The following is a 26259-nucleotide window of genomic DNA, read 5'->3' as shown; positions in this document are numbered from 1 at the left end:
TCGGGGGATGAATTTTTAAAAACGCTGAAATTAGTTTTCTTGTTTTTTAATTTAATACCTTTATGCAAAGTTTCAAGGTCCTAGCTTAAAATAAAATTTGCTCCCCAAGACAAAGTTTCATCCCCTTTTTTACCCCCTTAGGGTTTGAATTTCCTAAAACGTCGCAATTACTTTTTTTTGTAATCGGCTATTATGCCTTTCTAAGAAGTTTCAAAGCATTTGTAATGGATTCAAACTTTCAACCCCTTTTTAACCCTGTTAGGGGATGAATTTTCAAAAACGCTGAAATTACTTTTCCTGTCTTATAATAATATACCCATATACAAAGTTTAAAGTCACACACTCACAAAAATATTTGATCTCCATACAAACTTTTAACCCCTTTTTCACCACCTTGGGGGATGAATTTTCGAAAACGCTGAAATTAGTTTTCTTGTTTTTTAATGTAATACATTGTCACAAAGTTTCAAATTTCTAGCTTAAACTAAAACTTGAACCCCGTACAACCTTTCATCCCCTTTTTAACCCCCTTAGGGGTTGAATTTTTCAAAATCGCTTCTTATCTCTTGTACACTTTACAAATGCAACCTAGTGTGCAAATTTCAACTTTCTAGCTTTTGTAGTTTCGGCTCTGCGTTGATGAATCAGTCAGTCAGTCAGTCAGTCAGGACACTTGCATTTATATATATAGATTACGATATCGAATCGGTTTCAGATTATGCGGTTTCCGAACCTTGTACTGAATATGTGCTTGAAACGTATCACTTTCTGCACACTTTATACTCTTTATAGAACACAACGGCCCCTTTTCAGAGCATAAAGAAATGAAATGATATTTTTTTACTCGATTTTTTTATGTAGATAATTAGCTTTCATTAGGTATCTAAAAACAATACTTACGAATCAATGAGAAAATAAATTTTCTCAAACATGCACTGAAATGTCGTCGCTCCGGGCGTTATATCAGGCTTCGAAGTATCACGTTTAGGGCGGAGCAACTCCAGAGAACTGTAAAGGAATTTCATACGAAATTGAAGGCCTAGGCCGGGAAGTAATTTTTTTTTAATTCTAATGTAAACATGGGGTCTGTGTCCATGAACAGGCTAAACAGCCGAATTATATTTTTTTTTTATATTTTTAGTGAACGAATCGTTATCGGACCAAAATATCCGTGTTAACGCCTGTTATACACGAACGTACTGATATTAAGAATACGAATCTGTATGATTCAATGTGTTGATGAATAAATTTAAAATTTTGTCTATACGTAAGTCATCAGAGACCATAGACAATATTTAAAATCCTCTGCATTTATTTTATTTATAGAAATTGAGATTCTTATTATCAGATTGTGTATAATGGCCCTAATAAGGTCTATTCGAACACACGCAAAATACGGACGACTTCCGTAAAAAAAAAACAATTATGGCGGGATTGGAAGGAAAATTAAAAAACTTTTGTTGTGAAGTTAGATTTTTATTATAAAGATTATAAATTTGTTTTTTTTTTGAGTGGTGTATTTTTTTATTTCATTGCATGTTTGAGAAAAGCACTATACATGCCTAGCCGTGAAAAGGTCTTGCCGGCTTCGTATAACTATCCGGCCTCCCTACGGTCGGCCGGCTATACCTACTCACCCGGCAAGCCCTTCTTTCCCGGCGTCTGCAGTAATGTACTAAAATGAAAAATATTAAGACGGAGGTATGACGTTTTTGCAGCTTGTATAGTATTTTTCAAACTGGAAGGGTATGCTGACAGATGTCATCTCCATACAAATTATAACCTAAAAATGCCGAATGTCGCAAAATTTTATTGAATTAACAAATCTACCTTTTCAGTTAGAAAAATACTATATTAGGGTGTTCCCACTAGAGTTGCAAGCGCCCATAGACTGCGGTGGCTGCTTTATATCAGGCGGGCCGCTCGCTTGTTTGCCACCTTTGTGATTTAGAAAAAACTTTTAATCAGCCCGCGTAGCCAACGTGCCAATCGCTCTCCGTGGCGATCGAAACGCAACTGTCACTGTCGCACTAATATGGAAGAGTGATAGAGACACAAAGCGATTCGATGGCGAAGTGCAAGCGATTGTCACCTTGGCTAGACCGCCAGATTAGAAGAAATTTCCTCTAAAGTACTTAAATCCCTAGACAACGTTATTTGAGATCATATCGAAGCATCTTGTACAGTCGACGTCAAAGATATATTTACAATTGAAAGTTACAAAAAAATCTTTACATTAAAATAAGTTGCCATGTAATGTGACAAGTACTTGTTTACGTGATATATTACAGTTTTATATTTTCACACAATGTGCCCAAAATATGTTTACACTATTTAATCCATGTAGTTTGCCCCTTTTTCTGACGTATGTTCATTTACATGACAAGTTACAGAATAATATTTACACCCAATGTGTCAAACGTGATACACGTCAAGAGCAACATTTCTGTTTTTACGTTTCATGATGCATAAAAACTTTTACGCATTCTGCTACAAAAACATATTTACACAATTCACCTGTTTATTTACTAATTTCTTTATAATTCACCTATTTCATTCTGGCCTACTTTTTATTTATGAAACCTCCTTGCTATAATTTTCTTTACCTTCTTACTTATTTTTATTAATTCATATTAGCTTTTGCGTTTGACATGGCGCCGAAAAGGGTTAACTTATAATTCTTCAGTATCTATGCATTTACAAAATAACCGGCCAAGGGCGAGTCGGATTCGTCCATTAAGGGTTCTGTACAATTAGCAAAAAATCACGTTTGTTGTATGGGAGCTCCACTTAAATATTTATTTTATTCTGATTTTAGTATTTGTTATTAAACTTAACGGCACAGAAATACATCGTCTGAAAGTTTTAACTATTTGTGAGATAGATGCAGTCTGGTGACAGACAGACAGACGAACGGACAGTAGAGGTTTAGTAATTGGGTCGGTTTTAACCTTTGGGTACGAAACCCTGAAAATCAAAAATACTGAAAATGGTTTAAATGTAAACATCGGAATTACATACTCGACATAGCATTGACGTCATCTAAACGAACGAGACAAACAGACCATTTGACAGTATGGTACTCTTTTCGACGATTGTCATTATTTGAAATTAGAATGCAGCTTTCAAATGTTTGTAAAGATATTTATTTAGCAGGAGGTATAAAACTGTTTATGTATGGTTGATTGTAAATATTACATTAGATCTTTACATGCAATTTAATTTGGTACATTAAGAGTAAATATTATTCTGTAACTTGTCATGTAAACGAACATACGTCATAACTTTTTACTACACGGGCAAACTACACGGATTAAATAGTGTAAACATATTTTGGGCACATTGTGTGAAAATATAAAACTGTAATATATCACGTAAACAAGTACTTGTCACATTATATGACAACTTATTTTAATGTAAAGATTTTTTTGTAACTTTCAATTGTAAATATATCTTTGACGTCGACTGTACCTACTTGGCTTTTTAAAGAAGGCTCCTTAGTCTAGCCAAATCCCATAAAATAAACGCTGCATCAATTTGTCTCTGGCACGCGCAGTTTTTTTCTATGCCAACGAACACCGGACACGCGCAGTTTTTGCCGCTCAAGCAAAACTAATAAGGCGGTACTGATACCAGATACCAGAAATCTGGTATGTTGACATTGTCTTAAATTTCAAATGGCGCGGAAAAAATGTTTAGAGAAATCAAATATGATGGCCTACAACCTGCAACCATGTTCTAGGAAATGGGATATTTGAAGCTGGTATTTACTTACGCAAGCATAATAATAATGGGCTAGAATCGGGCTAAAATTAATTTAATTGTACTGTCTTTAAAAATGTTAACTCACACTTATAGACGGGTCTATCGCGAAATTTATTTTATTATCTTTATTTACCGACAGTTTCGACACAGCGGGCTCAGCACGGTTCCATTTTTATCGACTATCACTATGCCCGTCACTTTCGCATTTACATACTTGTTAGAACGTGACAGGCATGGTGACAAACGATAATTATTATTACGCTGCACAAACTTCTTCAATGATATATAACTATGTAGTACGCGCTTATCATTTTAGCCTATTCCATGAATGTTACAGAGAGGCAAAGCCAAAATTAAAAATATGTATCTGATTTATGAACGTAACTCCTACGTTGAACGGTTCCCGCGCTGTCAACTGTCAATGTCATTGTGTTTATTCATGTTAGCCTAGACCATTAGGGCTTAATAAAATATAACTTTTTTAATAGGAAATAATAGTAAATATATAATAAATATGTGAAAAAATAAAATATTAGTGTACGACAGTCCGACCAATTACAAAATTGGAAGAAAATACAAGAAGATTGAAGAAGAAAATGCTACTTTCGCGACCAAGGTCAAAGGCGGCGTCGTTTCGTGGATAGCATGACTATCCACCCGGACATGTTGCATATCAAAATAAGAATCTAGCAGCATCATCATCTCGATCTCCGCCAGCGGCGTGGAGAAAAAAGCGATTTTCGCGTGGCGTATAAAAAGCAATCTGTGCCCTCCTCGCTCGCCAGCGACCGAATGTACATATCTAAAATTCCGAAAGAAAATAAACGCAAGGTAAGAAATATTTGTTCATGATTTTCGACGTTTGTGCTAACCTGTGCATTCTGGATTTTTTGGAACACTATTCTAGCTAGGTGTATATCTGTCCGCTAACTGCACATGGTGACTGAGCTGTGCACTGCATTCTGGAGCACTATTCTAGGTGCATCTGTCTGCTAACTGCACACGGTGGTTGTGCTGTGCACTGTGCATTCTGGAGCACTATTCTAGGTGCATCTGTCTGCTAACCGCACACGGTGGTTGTGCTGTGCACTGTGCATTCTGGAGCACTATTCTAGGTGCATCTGTCTGCTACCTGCACACGGTGGTTGTGCTGTGCACTGTGCATTCTGGGCCACTATTATAGGTGTGTCTGTCTGCTAACTGCACATGGTGACTGAGCTGTGCACTGCATTCTGGAGCACTATTCTAGGTGCATCTGTTTGCAAAATAGCTATACTAAGCTTTTTGGAGTACTAACCTAGGTATCTCTGATGATATTTGGACTTGGCAATCTTTCACATACTAATACTAGGTGCATTCAATGCCAGTATCTTTGGGGCATTGTGGTGTTGTCACTTATTCCTTACTAACAGCACTGAGATATGGCTCATATCCTACCTGCCAATGGCAGTGGAAGGCCACAAGTCTTGCTAGAACTGGGTTTTGTAGTCTAGACACGGCTCTTAACCCCATGAGTTAATCAATGTGGTATGCAAAAATTAGGCCGTCTCTTGGTATGTACTATGACTTCAAGTAGGTGAATTAAAACATTTATTCTTATTTCAGCAAGCAAGGAATTAAGCGAGTAAATATTGACATCATGGGACGGAGGCACCAGAAATTTGGATATGGAAAAATCCTAATAGGACAACCTCGTTGTTTGTTTTCAGATGTACAATTAAGAACATTACAAAACCAGTATGACCCAAACAAGATTATGCAAAATAATCTGCGCTGTAAAAATTTTATTGGTGCTCTATTGGTGAGATGCTTGTCAGTAAGGAACAAGGCTAAGTATTTGTTTGCTAACTGTGATGATTTAGCTCTCAATCAATTTTGTGCTGAAACCGGGTGTCGCTTTTAAGTGACTGACCGTCTTTTGTGTGATTATCATCACTGAGAATCTTCGCTAAGGCAGTGGTCCTTTAAATACTAAAGCACAATAAATGGCATTAGAGATTTTTTATTTTATTTTTAAACATGCTGTCGACAAGTGATATTATAAGAAAATCTAGCAGAAAAACTAATGGCTTACGGCCCGGTACTTCAACTTCAAGGGCTCAATTATCAATCATATTTTCCAATGTATGTTTTGCTGTTACTTGTATTTGTTTCATATAATAAAGTATTCATTTAACATTACAACATACAAAAACCCTGGTCAAAAGCAGCGATAAAGAAGCGGAGCAACACTTTCCTCTCTGCAGTCACAATGTGGTCGCACTCAAGTGACATTACAACAGCCTGTGTTCATTTAGAACAAATTCTCAAAAGCTGTGGTTTATTTAAATACACTTCTTTAATTGCAGTGACATCATATTCAATATTTACAAGGATTTTGTCATACAAAATTAAATTTTTGTCAGTGCCAATACCGAAGGTTACAATTCCGAAATATGATCAATTCTGTGAAATTGATAGTCAAATACTAGAAAACTATGTGACTGTGATATATACTGTGTGTATATGCCTATGATGTTCTTATAAAATAATGTACACTTTATACAGTTTAATATTGACTTTAATATTTTCTGTACCAAATCCTAAGAGAAATAAATACAGATACCTATATATTTAAGAAGTCAATTTATTGCAACTAAGCAGTTTAACCCGTCAACTCCCAGGTGTGACGTCACCCATAAGCGTTCTGGCTCAAATCTGAGCCGTGGGATCTGACAGGTTGTCAACAGGGAATTGGAACTGTTATGAAACTAATAAAGTAATGACAACATAAGTCCAATTATTAGACTATTAGACTAGGTGTCGATATGTGTCAGACCTTTCATGAAGTGTCTAAGATCTAGAGGTCACATAATGAGCAATTGTTTAGATTATATATCTATTGTTGAAGCTCATTATTATAAATGTTTTTTATACTATGTAGGTGCATACATATACAAAATACACTTAATTAGTCTTGATACCATTACCTATATGCAGCTATAATCAAATGAAACTAGCTCCTTAGTACTTACCTCAGAAAGCTGGGTAATACTAGAATTATTTCTTTAGCCGATAAGGACAAATACAAACTTAAACAACAGATAAAGTCCTTTATATATTGGTCGCATTGTTATTAGTTTTAATGAACTTTGCTCATATAAATGGGTTGTTGTACCTATAGCTACAAGTTTGGCCAATGAATATGGTTATGTGTGTATTTAAAGAGCTGAATAGATAAAAGTACCTATACTGAATTTCGTATATTGATGGCTAATTAAAATAAAGGGTTATAAATATATATTTTTTGCAGATATTTAATTACTTACAGTAACACTTACACCCGTGTGGAAATTATTAAATGAGCCTAATAGAATGCATTAGGTACATTAATTTTGTTCAGGTTATGGTGGTCTTGTTTATGTTTAAAGACCCTCTTTTCCGGTTTACCACACTGAGATACATCTGAGAGAAGACAACACAGCTATCGCAATTATTTATAAACCGGTGAAATGAAATACAGTATTTTTATGTCTAGGAACATTAGCAGTGGTGTGAAAAGAGACTTTACAATATTCTACTTAAATGCTATATGTGCTTCAAGTGTCATAAGCTGATTGAGAGAAAATAATGTAAGATTTCAGATTTAACGAAAATTAAATTTGAAATTTCTTACAACATTTTGGAAATCCATATACCTACCGAGTTATTGGATATTATACAAATATCCTGGTGAAGTAACCCAGATGTTTTTTCTACATAAGTACTTAGATGCTTTTGCAAAAAATATTTTATCTATGTTTTCCTTCCAACTGAAACGAAATCTAAGGTATTAAAATTTAGGAAAAGTAGAAGGCATCAAGGCACGGTCATTGTAACTACTCAGTTTACGAAATATTTATATGCATACCTATGTACTTACATATAATTGTATAGATTTGCGCCCCAGCTCTCATATATAAAAGCATATTTTATTAACTGGTTTCAAGTTTCAACAGCGTTTTATCCTGGTTACCCTAGTGTTATCCAGGAAGTGCCATCAGCCATCACTGAAGGAGAAGAGGAAGAGGAGAAAGGAGTACAGTACAGTGTAATCCCTTGCGCCCTACACCGTCAAGCACACACACACACACACACACACTTGAAATACTGGTGTATGTTATGTAAAAATAATTACATTAATTATTTTATGGCATCTGTTTCAGAAGTGCTTGCCGTTTTAATAGCATTACTTATGTAATGAGGGAGCTAGGTATAGATGTGTAAATAATTGTAAATCTGCTCTTGTGCTTTTATTGGAGAATAGGCTCTCCTCAAATGATAGAATTGAACACTTTATGAAGAACGTTTTTTCGATTACACAAAACTCAACCTTAAAGTGTGACCTAGTACCCTTAATCGGTCTTAAATTATTGATTAACAATGTCACCAACTAATGAAAATTATTCATTACAGGATTAAGAAAAAGTAAGAAATTACTTTATCACTTTTATTAGCTGTTGTGATTGTACACAACGTGCAAAACCCTGTCCTTGATAAAACATCAAACTTTACTGTTATTCTGATTGATAAATTTCAGCAACCCATGCTATCCATAGCATTATTTTTTTCAGGGAAAACACTAATTTTAAATTGAATGAGGTGTAAAACATTGATTACCTATATATAAATAATGAACAATAATATTCGTGATGGTAGTTATTAACTTGTTAGTGATTATTTATTGCCCTCAAAATCATGAAAAAATCACTTCCCAAACGATTTGTAGAGGGATTAAGTCAGCTCTTAAAAGATTTATTTTTATTTTCACCACCTATTTAACCTGTTATGTGTTGGTGTCAACCGTAAATCGTTTAGGAGTTAATATTGGTGGAAGAAAAACATCAAGGTGGAGTGATTCTTGTACTTAATGATATTTCTCAATTTCATAATCATGGTTCCATCCAATAATTTTGGTAAATCCTTACTATGATAAATGAGAAAATAAGTGTTACTTAAAGGTGTAACCAGCAACACACTGCCAAGAGTTGCTTATACTTAGTTGTTGTATTCGCCAATAATTGCATCTCATGCTATCCTTTGATTTCTTTGATATTCCTATAATAATTAAGTTTTTATGTGGTATTTGGTGGTATAAATGAAAATACTTACCTATTACTAAATAAGGATCAAATTATTTTTGTTTCAACTATCTATATACTATACGATAGACAGTTTGATGAAATGATATCACTAGATCTCTAAATAATGTTGTAAACTAAATATACATACCTACCTATATTTTGAAAATAGTTACAGATAACTAAAAAGGTACCCAATTTAAAATGAAATAATAAATCATTGTTAATCAACGATTTCATTGTTATAATACAAAGCCAAAACAAACTTTGAATACTTATCTCTAAACATCTACATAGTTATATATCATTGAAGAAGTTTGTGCAGCGTAATAATAATTGGAAATTAAACGAACTTACCTGTAAGTGAAGTTCATTTCAATTATATTAGCTGCACAAACTTCGAAATGATAACCCATCCCACCCAGTACCCACGTTGTCCTGAGACAACCAGGGATTCGTGTACCTATAATCCCTGTCAAAGTTATGGTAATATTGGCTTTGCTGAATTGGGGGCCAAGTTGTTCCATCTATTGGCATATTCACTGCCAGCGTGAGCTACAAGCATAGCGGATACTATATGTTTTTTCCGCTTTGTAGCGATAAGTACCTAAGAATAGAGAACCCTAGCGGGCTACTGGCAGTGAAAGTGTTATGTCTTGGCTTGTTACTCTAAACTAAATGACATTGACAGTTGACAGCGCGGGAACCGTTCAACGTAGGAGTTACGTTCATAAATCAGATACATATTTTTAATTTTGGCTTTGCCTCTCTGTAACATTCATGGAATAGGCTAAAATGATAAGCGCGTACTACATAGTTATATATCATTTCGAAGTTTGTGCAGCTAATATAATTGAAATGAACTTCACTTACAGGTAAGTTCGTTTAATTTCCAAAAATGCGACCGTGCTACTAGGGCAGGTTTCCCTGGTTGTGGTCGCGGTTAGCCGGTAATAAATAAATAAAATAAAAAATAAAAATAAAAAAAATAAAAAATAAATAAAAAAGCCTTTTATTTCAAGTCCAATTTGTTACACTCATTTCATTACAACAGTATAAGTTAGCATTTATTTATAAGTATTTATTTTAGGTATAATGTCAATTAGAATTATTTATTGTTATTGTTAAGTCAATTTTCACATATTATAAATATACAAAGTATTAATTATTTGTGGTGGACAAGAACCCCTCATCGGGTGAAGGCCTCCTCCAAGGACTTCCATCTATCCCTGTTTGTAGCTATATCTTTCCAGTTTATACCGGCTGTTTTATTTATGTCATCAGTCCAACGGCTGTTAGGTTTCCCGGAGCGTCGTTTGCCTGCAGGTCCTTTCCAGGTGGTAGCTTTCAAGGTCCAGCGCGAGTCTGACAGCCTGGCAACATGTCCAGCCCATCTCCATTTTTGTGTTTTGGCGTGTTCGAGAGCGTCTATTAGTTTTGTTACAGCTCTTATATTTATATGTGGTATTTTTTGAACTCTTTTTATGTTTAGCAGGCTTCTCTCCATCGCTCTCTGGCATGTAGTTATTTTTGATTTAATTTTTGCAGTGAACAGCCAGGTTTGACTTGCATAAGTCAGTGAAGGTAAAATACATATATCCATAACTTTTTTCTTGATTTTCATATTCATATTACTTTTCAGGATTTCCTTTAGGCTCCAGTATTTATTCCAAGCTATTTTTACTCGTCGGTCTACTTCTTCTTCGTTTCGTTGACTACTGAATGATATCTGCTTACCCAGGTAAATATAGCTGTCTACGTACTCTAGTAGCGTTCCATCGACGGTTATGTCCTTTTGAGTGCTATTGGTCATAAGTTTTGTTTTTTGAAAGTTCATTCTTAGGCCGACTTTTGCACTAGCTTCATGTAGAGTTTGTATCATGTATTCTAGCTGGGCGCAGTGTTCTGTCATTAATATGATATCGTCCGCGAAACGCAGATGGTTCAGATACTTACCATTCATGTATATTCCTATATTGTTCCAGTTGAGACTATTGATTACTGATTCGAGTACCGCTAAGAATAATTTTGGAGACAGCGGGTCACCCTGCCTGACGCCTCTGTCTATTTGTATGTCTGGTCCTAGTTTGTCTAATTGAACTCTACTGGTGCAATTTTCATAAATGTGTCTTATTATTCTTATGTATGTTGGATGTACATTGCACTGGTTCAGAGCGTCCCATATAGAGGAATGTGATATAGTGTCGAACGCTTTAGCGTAATCAATGAATGCTGTGTACAACGGTCTTCGGTATTCTTGATATTTTTCTATTACCTGCTCCAGTGTGTGGATATGGTCCATGGTTGAGTACCCGCTCCTAAATCCAGCTTGTTCGCATGGTTGGCACCTGTCAATTGCTTCGCTTATTCGGGATAGTATGATTGAAGAAAATAGTTTGTATGTGCATGACATTAGACTGATGGGCCTGTAGTTTCCTATGTCCATTGGGTTTCCTTTTTTATACAAAAGTATTATATTTGACTGCGTCCATTGTTTGGGTGCTGTTCCTGTTTTTAGGATGAGATTAAATAAATGTGCCAAGGGTGTCGCTAATAAGGGAGCAGCAGTTTTTAATATTTCATTTGTAATGTTATCCGGCCCAGGACTTTTTCCAGTTTTTAAGTTTTTAATACGTCTCATTATAACTATTTCATCTATTACTGGGACTTCACTTATGCTTGGAAGGTCTGTTTTTGGTGGTTCTTGCTCTTGACTACTGTATAACTTCCTGTAATAGGTTGTAGCAGTTTCAAGTATCTGATTTCGAGATAGTGCAGTATTGTTATCTGAAATTTGCAACTCCGGGATCCAGTTCTTATGTGTTCTGAGTTCTTTGTAGGCTTTTTTCACACTTCCGTCAGTGTAGATGTGGTTTTCAATTTTGGACTCTCTGTGCTTTTTATAGTCTTCTTTTATACTTTTACTTACTATTTTGTAAATGTCACTCAACTTTGATTTAATTTCTTTTGTTTTGGGTCTTATATTTTGGAGTTCCGTTCGCTTTGCTATTAGTTGCTTTGTGGTGTTAGATAATATGCCTTTCTGTGTGTTGTGGTTATTCTTTTGTGAATAGTTCAAACTTGTCTGGATGCAATTGATTAGCTTGTCATGATATGATTGTGTTAATTCGTCCGGCGCCAAAGTCATAAGTGGTTGTCTTTCTTCTTCGAGGCGTTTCAAGAAATCATTTTTTTCAATATCTGTCTGCAAGCTTTTTGTGGTCTTATTTCTGAAGTTGTGTCGGCTTTTTTTCGGCTGTTTCAGTAACCATGTTGCACGCACTAGTCTATGGTCTGACGAAAATTCAATTTTGTTGATAATTTCAATATTGGTTATACTTTGTTTTTGGTTTGTGAGAATAAAGTCAACCTCGTTTTTCGTCCTTCCATTTGGTGCGATAATAGCCGGTAATAAAGGTAATAAAATAAATTTCGCAATATATCCGTCTATAAATGTGAGCTAGTAATTAATATGTGCTCAAAACGCGAAAGCTTTAAATATTATATTTAAAAATGTTTATTAATCTGGTACTTTGCCAAGAAGCTATTTTTTTCATTAATTTTGTTTGAACTATGTATAAATGATTTATTGTACATAAAAAAAGACACAAGAAACACAGTTACAGAGTTAAATACAACAAAGGCGAACTTATCCCTGTATGGGATGGGTTTGAACTATGTTTTAGACGTATTTTATGCAAAATGTATTGAAATGACAAGTCCTAAAAATAATATATTTAAGTAAGTAGGTAATTAAAATGTTTTTTTTCTTTAATAATTTTACTGTATCTGTGCTGTAGCGTAGGTATTAAGTATTCTTTAATAAAAATAATACAATCACCGAATTTACCAACATCTTGTAAACCTTAATTGACCGAGCGTTAGCGAAGATCTCCGTTTCAGCTTAGGCAAAAATGCTTTCGCATGTCCGGATGGACTCCTCTACCGGTCGCAATTCTCAACAGAATTACGGGATTTTACGACGATTAAGTTTTTGGTTTTTTTTTTTTCAAAATGGCGGAGCCATACATTGATTATGTTTCAAGTTATGCCTGCAAGGTCTACAGCCTACAGTGCGACTAGTATATTTGTTCACAATTTTCTCTTTTCTTTCCAGGGCCATGGAGCTCAAAACGCCAAAAGACAAGAAGATATCGAGTTTCGCCAAACTCCTGTCGCGCGGCAAAATGTTCCGGATACCGATACTCATCCTCTTCCTCCTGGGCAGCACTAGCTGCGACGACACCGAAGACGAATTCCAATTTCAAATTCAAAATTCAAATTCCGAATTGCAAAACACAAGCTTGATGGAACACTCGCATAGACACGGACGCAATACCAGTGTAAAAAAAGATTTGAGTGACATTAAATATTTAAGGCGGCATTTGAATAGGGAAATAGTTAATTTTGTGATGACCGACTATTTGGTGGACGGGGAGGTGGAGAATCGTGTACATTATAATGGGATTACGGCGAAGGAGACTTACGTTGGCGCAAATGGGTAAGTTGAGCTGGCAACATTTTTTTTTCTTTTTCAGACTGGCATCAGCATTGACATACATATATACTCGTATATCTCAGGACTAGCCTTACGGGCAATAAGAATGGAGCATGAATGAGGCCAGTACAGCGGTGTGAAAACCTGCAACGCGATTGGTTATGATGAGTTTGCATCTGCGCGATTGGTCGCAACTTAGTTGCGTTAGACTACACGATTGGCTCGAATTCGTGAGTGACACCGCTGAACTAGTACCATTTTTAGTGCACCTAGTCAGGTGCACACAGGCCAGTCCTAGATATAAGTCAATGGTCACCAGGCCATATTATCAAAAAAAAAACAGACTCATAAAAATCCTTAGATTGTAAAGGGATTGGGAATGGTCGGACAGGCAGACAGACAGACGCACGAGTGATACTATAAGGGTTCCGTTTTTTACTTTTGAGGTACGGAACCCTAAAAATAATAGAAATCCTATGATAGAGTTAGACCAAGCTATGTTCGCAGAGAGATTTTGATAGCCCAGGCGGTGTTAGTGTTATTTTAAACCTCAAACTTCTATGAAAATGACGTTAAATAACACTTGCAGAGTCTGGCTATCAAAATCATTGCCGACTTAGCTTGATCTCACTCTAAGCCATTTTCTTCGAATTCTAAATAAACTTAAAATTAAAAAGAAAACAAGTGGCCTTCATTATTAATTTCATATCACAACGCAAACATTGATTTATCTACAGTTCTTAAATAATAAAACCGGATCTAGGTATACTAAAAATTTGTAATTGCATACATGTTTACTGTTTACTATAGCAAATAATGACGTACTGTCCCCGGGTTATCACTGTTATGACGATTTATGTCGGGTCGGGTAAATTAAAATATTTTATTAATAAATTATATAACTCACGGGTGCTCACGGGTCAAGACACGTGGAATTCTCATGATTTTATAAATAATTTATTATTAAAACCACATTAAAACTCAATTTTTTTATCATTTATTGTTTACAACGCATTGTTTGGTGTGGTGTTGACATAAACTTTGCACAAGATTATTCGGTCGGGTCGTTTTTTTGACGTGATAACGTCTTATAAATCGATGAATGCATGCACGAAAAAGTGTCACGTTGTGGACAGATCTCCAAGGTAACGTTGTGGTCAGATCTCCATGGTAACGTATAAAAGTATGCAATTTTTCATCAATGTTTTCATATGACATTATCACGCAAAATTATCGTCCGTAAGCCGACTTTATAAACAACCTCATTTTTTTTAATTATTTTCATAACCATGGCTACAAAGTTCTTCTAGAGATCCTAGATTTACAATTTAAAGGATTGTTTTGGGGTCTAGGTCTGGGCATCGGCGACGAATGCAGAGTACCTATGCTGGATCGAAACATGTCTAGCGAAATTAGTCAAATATATACTCTGTCAAGCCATTTACGTCAGCGTCAGTAGAAAATAGCGGCATATTAAAAAAAAATATGTTCCATAGATCATTTGAACTTTGCGCCTTTTTATACTTACAACGTTGTTTGACCGGCTATAATTCGTCAATTATCCGTTTTAATATAATACGCCTTACAATAATAATTATAGCTGGTCAACCAAATCTTGTCAGTAAAAAAAGGCGCGTAATTCAAATTTTCTATGGGACGATACCCCTTCGCGCCTACATTTTTCAAATTTGCCGCCTTTTTCTACTGTCAAGATCTGGTTGACCAAGTATATGTATGAGTCTCACGGGACTTTTATACCTATTGAGATCTAAATTGAAGGATTAATTAACAGTCCGCCGGACGGTATCGGCCTGTCAGTTAGAACAAAAAGTTGACAGTTCCATACAACTCAGGCCGATACCGTCCGGCGGACTGTTAATCAGTGGGCCCCATCATACTTAAAGTGAAATATAAATAATTTATTATTTATTTATTTATTACTCAAATTTATCGAACGAGCGAGCGAAGCGAAGCGAAGTTCTTACATTCGACTTTGAACACGCGGCTGGCTAGGGGCACGTCCCGGCATTTCAATGTTTTTAAGCTGAACTTTCAGAGGATAGTTTGATACTCAATAACTTAAGTAAATTTGTTCTAATTTAAATGAAATTGGGTGAACGTATAGTCGAGGGCATTATATTTTAGTCATTAAATTTTGAGCTGGCTTGAACAAGAGGTTATTGAGCTAGAAGAGCTTAAAATGCTAAAAAGCCATTTGTGAGGGGTCTTGCTATTCTGGTCATTTTAATTGCAAGAAAGTATGGTCGAGTTTGGTATCAAATGAAAGTGCTCGGTTTACACATTTATAATATTGTTTTTTTAAAGATTTTTTTTGAAAATTATGACAATTTTGGAATCCAAGATGGCGGCCATGCACTGTCATTAAATCGTAATGGATATAATTTAATTTATTTATTTATTTTCCGAAATTATTTAATTATTTAATAATTTTATAGGTTTTAGGGGGCGCAGATTTCGAAAATGATGATCATTTTGGATTCCAAAATGGCGGCCATGCACTCCATGCAGTATGTCATAAAAGTCGTCATGGATATCGTTTTATAGGTTTTAGGAGGCGCAGATTTCGAAAATGATGACCATTTTGGATTCCAAGATGGCGGCCATCCAGTATGTCATAAAAGTCGTCATGGATGTCGTTTTATAGGTATTAGGGGGCGCAGATTCCGAAAATGATTACCATTTTGGATTCCAAGATGGCGGCCATGCAGTATGTCATTAAAGTCGTCATGGATGTCGTTTTATAGATTATAGGGGGCGCAGATTTCGAAAATGATGACTATTTTGGAATCCAAGATGGCGGCCATGCAGTATGTCATTAAAGTCGTCATGGATATCGTTTTATAGGTTTTGAGGGGCGCAGATTTCGAAAATGATGACCATTTTGGATTCCAAAATGGCGGACATGCAGTATGTCATTAAAGTCGTCATGGATGTCGTTTTATAGGTTTTGAGGGGCGCAGATTTCGAAAATGATGACCATTTTGGATTCCAAAATGGCGGCCATGCACTATGTCATAAAAGTCGTCATGGATGTCGTTTTATATGTTTTAGGGGGCACAGATTTCGAAAATGATAACCATTTTAGATTCCAAGATGGCGGCCATGCACTATGTCATAAAAGTCGTCATGGATGTCGTTTTATAGGTTTTAGGGGGCACAGATTTCGAAAATGATGACCATTTTAGATTCCAAGATGGCGGCCATGCACTATGTCATAAAAGTCGTCATGGATGTCGTTTTATAGGTTTTAGGGGGCGCAGATTTCGAAAATGATGACCATTTTAGATTCCAAGATGGCGGCCATGCAGTATGTCATAAAAGTCGTCATGGATGTCGTTTTATAGGTTATAGGGGGCTCAGATTTCGCAAATGATGACTATTTTGGAATCCAAGATGGCGGCCATGCACTATGTCATAAAAGTCGTCATGGGTGTCGTTTTATAGGTTTTAGGGGGCGCAGATTTCGAAAATGATGACCATTTTGGAATCCAAGATGGCGGCCATGCAGTATGTCATAAAAGTCGTCATGGATGTCGTTTTATAGGTTTTAGGGGGCGCAGTTTTCGAAAATGATGACCATTTTGGAATCCAAAATGGCGGCCATGCAGTATGTCATAAAAGTCGTCATGGATGTCGTTTTATAGGTTTTAGGGGGCCCCGATTTCGAAAATGATGACCATTTTGGAATCCAAAATGACGGCCATGCAGTATATCATAAAAGTCGTCATGGATGTCGTTTTATAGATTATAGGGGGCGCAAATTTCGAAAATGATGACCATTTTGGATTCCAAAATGGCGGACTTGCACTATGACATAAAAGTCGTCATGGATGTCGTTTTATAGGTTTTAGGGGGCCCCGATTTCGAAAATGATGACCATTTTGGAATCCAAAATGACGGCCATGCAGTATGTCATTAAAGTCGTAATGGATGTCGTTTTATAGGTTTTAGGGGGCGCAGATTTCGAAAATGATGACCATTTTGGATTCCAAGATGGCGGCCATGCAGTATTTTATAAAAGTCGTCATGGATGTCGTTTTATAGATTATAGGGGGTGCAGATTTCGAAAATGATGACTATTTTGGAATCCAAGATGGCGGCCATGCACTGTGTCATAAAAGTCGTCATGGATGTCGTTTTATAGTTTTTGGGGGGCGCAGATTTCGAAAATTATGACCATTTTGGATTCCAAAATATCGGCCATGCACTATGTCATAAAAGTCGTCATGGATGTCGTTTTATAGGTTTTAGGGGGAACAGATTTTGAAAATGATGACCATTTTGAATTCCAAGATGGCTGCCATGCAGTATGTCATAACAGTCGTCATGGATGTCGTTTTATAGGTTATAGGGGGCTCAGATTTCGAAAATGATGACTATTTTGGAATCCAAGATGGCGGCCATGCACTATGTCATAAAAGTCGTCATGGATGTCGTTTTATAGGTTTTAGGGGGCGCAGTTTTCGAAAATGATGACTATTTTGGAATCCAAGATGGCGGCCATGCACTATGTCATAAAAGTCGTCATGGATGTCGTTTTATAGGTTTTAGGGGGCGCTAATTTCGAAAATGATGACTATTCTGGATTCCAAGATGGCGGCCATGCAGTATGTCATAAAAGTCGTCATGGGTGTCGTTTTATAGGTCATGGTCATCATTTTCAAAATCTGCGCACCTGTTTCAAATAAGATATAGATGCATCCTAGTAAGTCAACAACATCTATATCTACTATCGAAATGTACTTTTGATAGTAGTAGTACGAAATGTAATCTGAAAGGAATCAAGTAATGCATTCCTGTAATGAGGAATCGACATTGATTCCAATTACTAGTAATTGTAATATTCGAGAAATTGATTCCTGATTCCTCAAATGGAATTGTACTTAGTAATTCGGTATTGTTACATTACAAAGTACCTAATCTGGGAATCGGTAATCAGATTAAAAAGTAATTTCAAGTAATCGTGGAATCAGGATTCAATTACGAAATGCCCATCTCGGACTAAGTAGCACTGCATTCAATTGATCTTTTTGACGAACCGCGAGTTCTCAGTTCGGGGCGAACTACTAGTTATCACAGCATTACAGTAAAAACCATGGCACTGTGAAACTACAAAACAAGAATACAAGAAAAATAAATAAAACTACAAATAACCAATGAAAACTTAAACGTTAGATTTGGGCGACGACATAATAGCGTGGCTCTGTTGCGTAATAATATATAAATATAGTATATTATTACTAAACAGGATTAACGTAGTTTATCTAAAGTCACAGGTTATCCGCAATATTAATTATATAGTTAACGTTATCGTTGCAGACAGCTTGTAAACAAACAGCATAAACATAAAATTGTTGTCTGAGAGAGATCTTTATAAGCGTTTATCTCGGCGCCTGGTATATTAGGTACCTAAATAATGTTCCTTTCATTTAGATATAATATCTTTTACACTGTAATAGCTTTTATCAGTCAATAGCTTCATCAATTTATTTCTAAATCTATGTACTTACATATAGTTCTCTTGTCGATTTAAAACACTCCCTTCGGTCGCGTTTCAACTTATCGCCACTCGCTGCGAATTTCCTACTTTTCACACTTGTATCGTAATAATATTATCTAACGATATTACAAAAATCTGAGTGATATTATAATATGCGCCGACTCCGAGATTTCGAAAATTCGAACCGTGACCTCCGTAAAGTGTCATTCTATGGAACTTGCTAACTACGTAAACAAAAGTCACTAGGGTATCGGTGCGGAAAGAGAAGAGTCGTAGAATGTATGGGGCCCAATACATTCCACGACTCTTCTCTTTCCGAACAGACTCTACTAAATTAGACAAACACAGACACAACATACAGAGACAATTTTAATATGGCGGTTTGTTTATTACTGAATCGCGATTAGAAAGGGATTGAGATAGCTGTCAATCCATATTGATTTTGACGTAAGTGTATGGAAATCTGTTATTTCTAATCCCTTTCTGATCGCGGCATGATAATACATAGTTAGCAAGTTCCATAGAATGACACTTTAATCTAAATATTGGCTTGTTCCTAGATAGTTTGCGATCTAAATCCGGTCGAAGTGTTACTAGTGATGTAACTGCACCCGTTCCTCGGCGGTCTATTTATACACAGACATACAACTACAGTGCACAACCGTTTGAAAAGTCCATAGTCCGGGGAAAACGATGAGTATCTATTTTTTAACGGGAACTAAAACATAAACTGAAAAAGATGTCATATTTTAAATAAAACCGGCCAAGTGCGAGTCGGACTCCCGTATGAAGGGTTCCGCACGTACCATTACGCAAAAACCGCAAAAAAAATCATGTTTGTCGTATGGGGTCAAATATATATTTTATTCTGTTTTTAGTAGGTATTTGTTGTTATAGCGGCAACAGAAATACATCATCTGTGAAAATTTCAACTGTCTAGCTATCATGGTTCATGAGTTACAGCCTGGTGACGGACTATCAGACAGACAGACGGACAGACAGACGGACAGTGCACAGTGGATTCTTAGTAATAGGGTCCCGTCGTTTTTACCCTTGGGTACGGAACCCTAAAAAGAGTAAAAAGTGACAAAGTCCTCCAGTGGTGAAATAGTTATTAATTGTTTTACAAGGGGGCAAAACCGCTCGTGCTAATATTGACACCCGAGCCAGCGAAAGATTCCAAAATTGAATCACGAGCGTAGCGAGTGGTTCGTAAAAAGGAATCTTGAGCGTTGCGATAATTTGATTTGTTCCCAAAGTTGTGTGTGGGGAAATAAAATAACAAATAGTATACTTATTAGTACAATTTTTCGCACCTTCTTCTACTGAGAAAGCGGGTTTGCCAGTACGTTAAGTAAATGTTCATGCCATCTTCATGTAATTGAAGTGTCGTTTTAAAATGAGAGCGTAAGTTCGATTGTATGGTGGCGGGTGACTTAAAAGTGAAAGATCTGTGTGTTATAGACTACGGGGGCGGAATGCATCTATCAACAGGTGCATTAGGACTGCATGTTTACGTTCTTTGATGGCTATCTTGACCTTGCCAGTTGAATTGTTACTGCCGTATTCGAACTTCAAGATATTCACAAGAGACGACACGTACTAGATCCATTCTAGATACGTTATAGTTTAGATTTCAACTAGTTCTCTTTTGCAGCTCAATACGGGCAACCAATGTCACTTTTACGTTAGATAGAGTTAGATATCTATTAGATGTGAATTGGATCTCTAAGTCATATCTTGTGGAAATCGTTCAAGAGTATCTCCAGAATCGCGGAAATGTCAAATTTGACAGGTTAGATCCTAAAAACATCGTTATCGTATCTTGGTGATGTCTAAAAGATATCTTTTAGAATTTTAGATATCTATTTCAAAATCCGAATCGGGCCCTTAGACACTCGACATACCCGAATTATTATGATATAAATGTCTCATCTAAACTTTTTCAGGGTTCCGTACTTAAACAGGAAAACACGGAACCCCTATAGGATCACTCGTGCGTCTGTCAAAAGGAAAACACGGAAGCCGTATAGGATCACTCGTGCGTCTGTCTATCTATATGTCTGTTCTACCATTCCCCCCCTTATCTCCAAAACTACGGGGTCTAAAATTCTTCACCTATAGATGACAGGAAAACTTATTAGAAATGTGGACCTATTAGAAATTTTACACAGATTGACCAATTGACTAATACAAATATCGAATATATTTAAAATTCTATTTAGAAATATTTAAAGTCAATTTTTTTATTCGGTAGACTAAAATGACATTTCATGATATGAACATAAAATAATATTTCATAATATTAAATGACATTTTAGTCTACCGAATAAAAAAATAGACTTTAGCTACTAGAGTCGGACCAATAAATCTCTGCAGCGGATTTGATAGCCCACGCAGTGCAAGTGTTATTTATACGTCATAATTTCATAGAAGTTTGACGTTTAAAATAACACTTGCACTGCGTGGGCTATCAAATCCGCTGCAGACTTTTCTTGGTCTGACTTCTATTACTCTTTACAACAATGCTATTTTTTACAAATTACAATTAAACAATGTATACAACATCTTTTACATTATATTTTTAGTGCTACTGGCATCTTGCACGCCATTAGAATGTTTAAAAAATAAAAGCATTTTCTTTTTAGTGGAATCCGAGAAGTTTTTGACACGTTGTAGCCAGTTAACGCTATTTTTATGAACGAAACAAAAAGTTTCATTACAAACAGGTTAGATAACATAAAAACTTTATTGTCAGATGCTGGAAAGCAAAAGTATTATTAGTTTTAATACTTTTAATGCGCGTAACAGTTAAACTTTTTAATTGTAGTCTTAAGCCGCTATAGTTATATTAGTTATGCATTTTAAGATTGTTTTTGTTAAAATTTATTTTACGGTACCCAACTGTGGCAAAAAATCTGGCATCTAAACATCAGAATAACGTTAGATATTACTTAGATTTAGACCAAGAATTTGATGGCATTAGGTACGCAGTGCAAGTGTTATAGTAGGTACGTCATAATTTCATAGAAGTTTGACGTTTAAAATAACACTTGCGCTGCGTGTGCTATCAAAATCGTTGCAGCCTTTTCTTGGTCTAACTCTAGACAAGTCAATAGTCATATTTTACACTCGTACGCTAACGTTCACAACAAATTCTTATTTTAACATTGACAGCTAAAGTCATTGGACGAACAAAAAATAATACGTTAAAAATTATATAATCGCGCGATTTGTGACAATGGATCTGACACTTTTGCCACTGACTTACTTCTTATGTCGCATATAGAAGGTTCAAAATTGCTTAAACCACATGTCTAACGCTTACAATTTTTCAGTTGCATTTCATTGCGGCCTAATGAATATTATGTTAAAGTTTATTTTTGGTTGTTTACGATGTAAAGTCGAGTTGTAGTTGACATAGTATTAGCATATGTCGGTTGCCAAGTAGTTCGATTGTTTTTTTTTTATCTCATTGGGTATTTGGGTAATGGGAGTCGGTGGCAAATAGCTCGTAATGAACATTTAACCACAGTTCATAAATTAAATACATAATTACAAGTAACAACGGTTGCACTCCGGGAGTGCCGATAGAAGTGAAAACTCACCTCACTATATTACCGACGCCCGGTAACACGATACATACGTTTAGCGGAGGTATTCTATTTATTTATTATATATGTATTATTATCATTCTCAAATAAGATCACACTTTTTCATTGACATGTTTATTACATACTGCCATGACAACGTCAAATTATTTGAACATAAGTACGAGTAAAGAGTCTTGAAAAGGAGTCCGCAACATAAATGTCAAATAACATTGAGTTTTTCTTTATTGATTTAAATTATGAGTGGCCACCTTACGGGGCTTACAGTCACGTGATCGCCTTACGCCCCTTACGGTCACGTGATCGCCTTACGCTGTCTAGAGTTTATCATTTTTTCTCTACCTCAAAAAGTGCCCAGCGCCGCTAAAGAAGTTTTCACTTCAAAAAAGCCTTTTATTTCTCGCAAATATAAAATATACAATCACATTACATTAAATTAATAATCACAATAAGACATGCTTCGTAAAAAAGTCGCAGTACGTTTCTATATCCTATTCTATCATGCGATTTTTGATAATAACCCATTAATATGTTTAATACATTTAATTAAATTGAATATTTTCATGTCATTACATTTCAAAGATAATTCAATATTAATCAAAATTTACAAGGATAATTACAAAATAATAAAGTCAACAAAATGCAGATAGTCACAGTTAGTTACCTAATAATAAAACCGGCCAAGTGCGAATTGGACTCGCGCACGAAGGGTTCCGTACCATTACGCAAAAAAGGCACGACTAAAACCAGTACCAAGATACAGAAATATATTAAGGAAATGTTCATGCAAATTTTCATGTACCTAAGCACTTCGATTGTATGGAAGCGGCTGCGATTTTGAAGCTAAAATGAAAATACTTGTTTACCGTCTCTTAAATCATTTGTTTACTTATTTTACTTAACATTGTAAGTAATGTTTATTTATTTAACAAATAAATGAATGAATGAATGAATGAAATCGTTTATTTCAGGCAACTAGTGGCCCATACATAAATACCTTAAAACTAGCATACATATTATAAAAATATAACTAAACACTAAAAACACATTATGATTGCGATGCATTACGCAACCCCGCAGTGTCAGGGAACCGGCCGCGGAACCGCCGAAACTAAATAAAAAAAAAGAAATAAAGGATTCACACTACAGTATACGGAAAGCGTTTTATCACCCGCCATCTTGGTTTAAGTAAACAAGAAATGGCGGCCATTAAAGATACAAGCAAACTATTGAAGGTAAATAAATAGGCTGTCTAATTCTGAATGCTGTGAATCTAAGAATATTCGTTAAATTATAAATCAAACTGGAAATAGACTTTCTAGACATTATAGTGTTTGTTATGATAGTAAGCAGTTGTTGTAACCTAAGAATGTAAAAGAGGTGTGGTGAAAAGTAATCTGAAAAAAAAAATATGATAGATTATTTGCCGCCACTGTATTTCTCAATCAAAAGATTCAAAAAAGCGGCCATGTGCGAGTCGGACTCGCCCATGAAGGGTTCCGTATTCAGGGGATTTTTGACGTATTAAAAAAAACTACTTACTACTCTTACTAGATCTCGTTCAAACCAATTTTAGGTGGAAGTTTGCAAAGTAATGTACATCATATGTTTTTGTTAGTTTTATCATTCTCTTATTTTAGAAGTACCAGGGGGGGGGGGACACACATTTTACCACTTTGGAAGTGTCTCTCGCGCAAACTATTCAGTTTAGAAAAAAATGATATTAGAAACCTCAATATCATTTTTGAAGACCTATCCATAGATACCCCACACGTATGGGTTTGATGAAAAAAATTTTTTTTAGTTTCAGTTCTAAGTATGGGGAACCCCCAAAATTTATTGTTTTTTTTCTATTTTCTATTTTTTTCTGTTTTTTGTGTGAAAATCTTAATGCGGTTCACAGAATACATCTACTTAATAATAATAATAATAATAATTGGACATTGTGATAATAGATCGATCGCAACGCCGGGCCGTGCTCGTTGACATCACCATCCCCCATGATGAGAATCTCGTGAGAGCCGAGAAGGACAAGTCCAGCAAGTACCTAGACTTGGCTCACGAGATAACCGCCATGTGGGATGTTGATTCGACGATCATTGTCCCGATAGTCGTTTCAGTGAACGGTCTAATAGCGAAGAGTCTCGACCAACATCTTGAGAGACTCTCGCTAGGTGGTTGGATCAAGGGTCAGATGCAGAAGGCGGTGATCTTGGACACGGCGCGGATAGTCCGCCGGTTCCTCTCTCTGCAGCCCTGACCACCGGCAGCTTGGGCCTTGCCCCGCTGCTGGCGGCACCCTAGGTTAGGTTTTTTATAATATGTTTATAAGTATTTTGTATTGTTTTTGTAAGTGTTTTTGTATTTTATTTTTATATCCATATTATAAAATAACCTAACTTAAGACCAAAAATAAATAAAGAGAATAATAATAAAAGACGTTTATTCAAAGAGTTTGAACATAGGTACATAATAAAAGTACACAATAATGCTTACAAACTAATTGAAAGGGAAGGTGGCTCAGCTAATGTCCAACTTACCAAGCCACTTACTTACCAAGTTTCAACAGTATAGTTCTTATAGTTTCGGAAAAAAGTGGCTGTGACATACGGACGGACGGATAGACAGACAGACAGACAGACATGACGAATCCATAAGGGTTCCGTTTTTTCCATTTGGCTACGGAATCCTAAAAAGTAGGAGGTTGTGGCGTCTCCTCCAGCTGTCACTGTCGACGACTTGCCACATGATTCTAACAGATGGCGTTAGGGAGCTAAACCCTAATTTGGTAGAAACCTGCATCGCACTTACGGAGTTTCTAATGTCACTTACTAGTTACTACATATATACATATTGACGACCGGTCTGGCCTAGTGGGTAGTGACCCTGCCTGCTAAGCCGATGGTCCTGGGTTGGTGGGTTCGAATCCCGGTAAGGGCATTTATTTGTGTGATGAACACAAATATATGTTCCGGAGTCATGGATGTTTTCTATGTATATAAGTATGTATTTATCTATATATGTATGTATATCGTCGCCTAGCACCCATAGTACAAGCTTTGCTTAGTTTGGGGCTAGGTTGATCTGTGTAAGATGTCCCCCAATATTTATTATTATTTTATTTATACATATACTCCTTCTGACTACCTCTCAATGGACTTCGGTCTCCAGACATAACACTCGCCTAGAGAGAGTACTCTCTATTGCCCTCTCTCTACCTATAACTGGTGACCTTCCGACATTGGACAGACATGAAGACCTCAAGATCCTGATGATCGAATAATTAACCAATGTGCCCATAGTTACATATCTCTTCGTTTTGTCTTCTGAATATCAGTGTAGGTTATTTATTATTATTAATATACGTGCAGATTAATCATGTGTTTATTATTAAAGTTCTTATTTTTTTATTTTTTATTTATTTAATAAATCTTACAGCTATCTTAACAGTTTCCCAATGCGATAGTGTAGGCAGGCTATTAACATTAAGAGCTAATTACTTATAAACTAGGTATATACTATAAGTACTATAACTAAGAATAACACAACACAAACAATGTAACCTTTACAAATTCACCTTCACAGTTTATTAATGTTATCTGGATGGGTTTTCCGTGAACATGTTTTAACTTCGTATACCGGGAAATATGACGTTAATACAATCACAACATCCTTATGAAATTCGCGTAAATGTAATTCTTGTAATATTTTAGTTCATTGTACGTATTTCCTTCAAATATTAAGAGCCAACAGGAGCTAACATTA

General features: G+C 35.9%; 1 protein-coding gene across 3 annotated transcripts in view; it reads left to right on the top strand.

Moving 5' to 3' along the window:
* The window catches only part of LOC134659515 (uncharacterized), a 112111-nt gene that overhangs the window by 24030 nt on the left and 61822 nt on the right, over positions 1 to 26259 (top strand). For all 3 annotated transcript variants that reach the window (XM_063515174.1, XM_063515175.1, XM_063515176.1), the window contains exon 2: positions 12982 to 13365. In XM_063515174.1, the coding sequence (XP_063371244.1) occupies positions 12986 to 13365 (380 nt within the window). In that variant the 5' untranslated portion in view covers positions 12982 to 12985. The remainder of the gene's footprint in view (positions 1 to 12981; positions 13366 to 26259) is intronic.

The sequence above is a fragment of the Cydia amplana genome, chromosome 25 (genome assembly GCF_948474715.1).
Source record: "Cydia amplana chromosome 25, ilCydAmpl1.1, whole genome shotgun sequence".
In the NCBI taxonomy this organism is placed as follows: domain Eukaryota; kingdom Metazoa; phylum Arthropoda; class Insecta; order Lepidoptera; family Tortricidae; genus Cydia; species Cydia amplana.
This window is presented reverse-complemented; position numbering and strand designations above follow the sequence as displayed.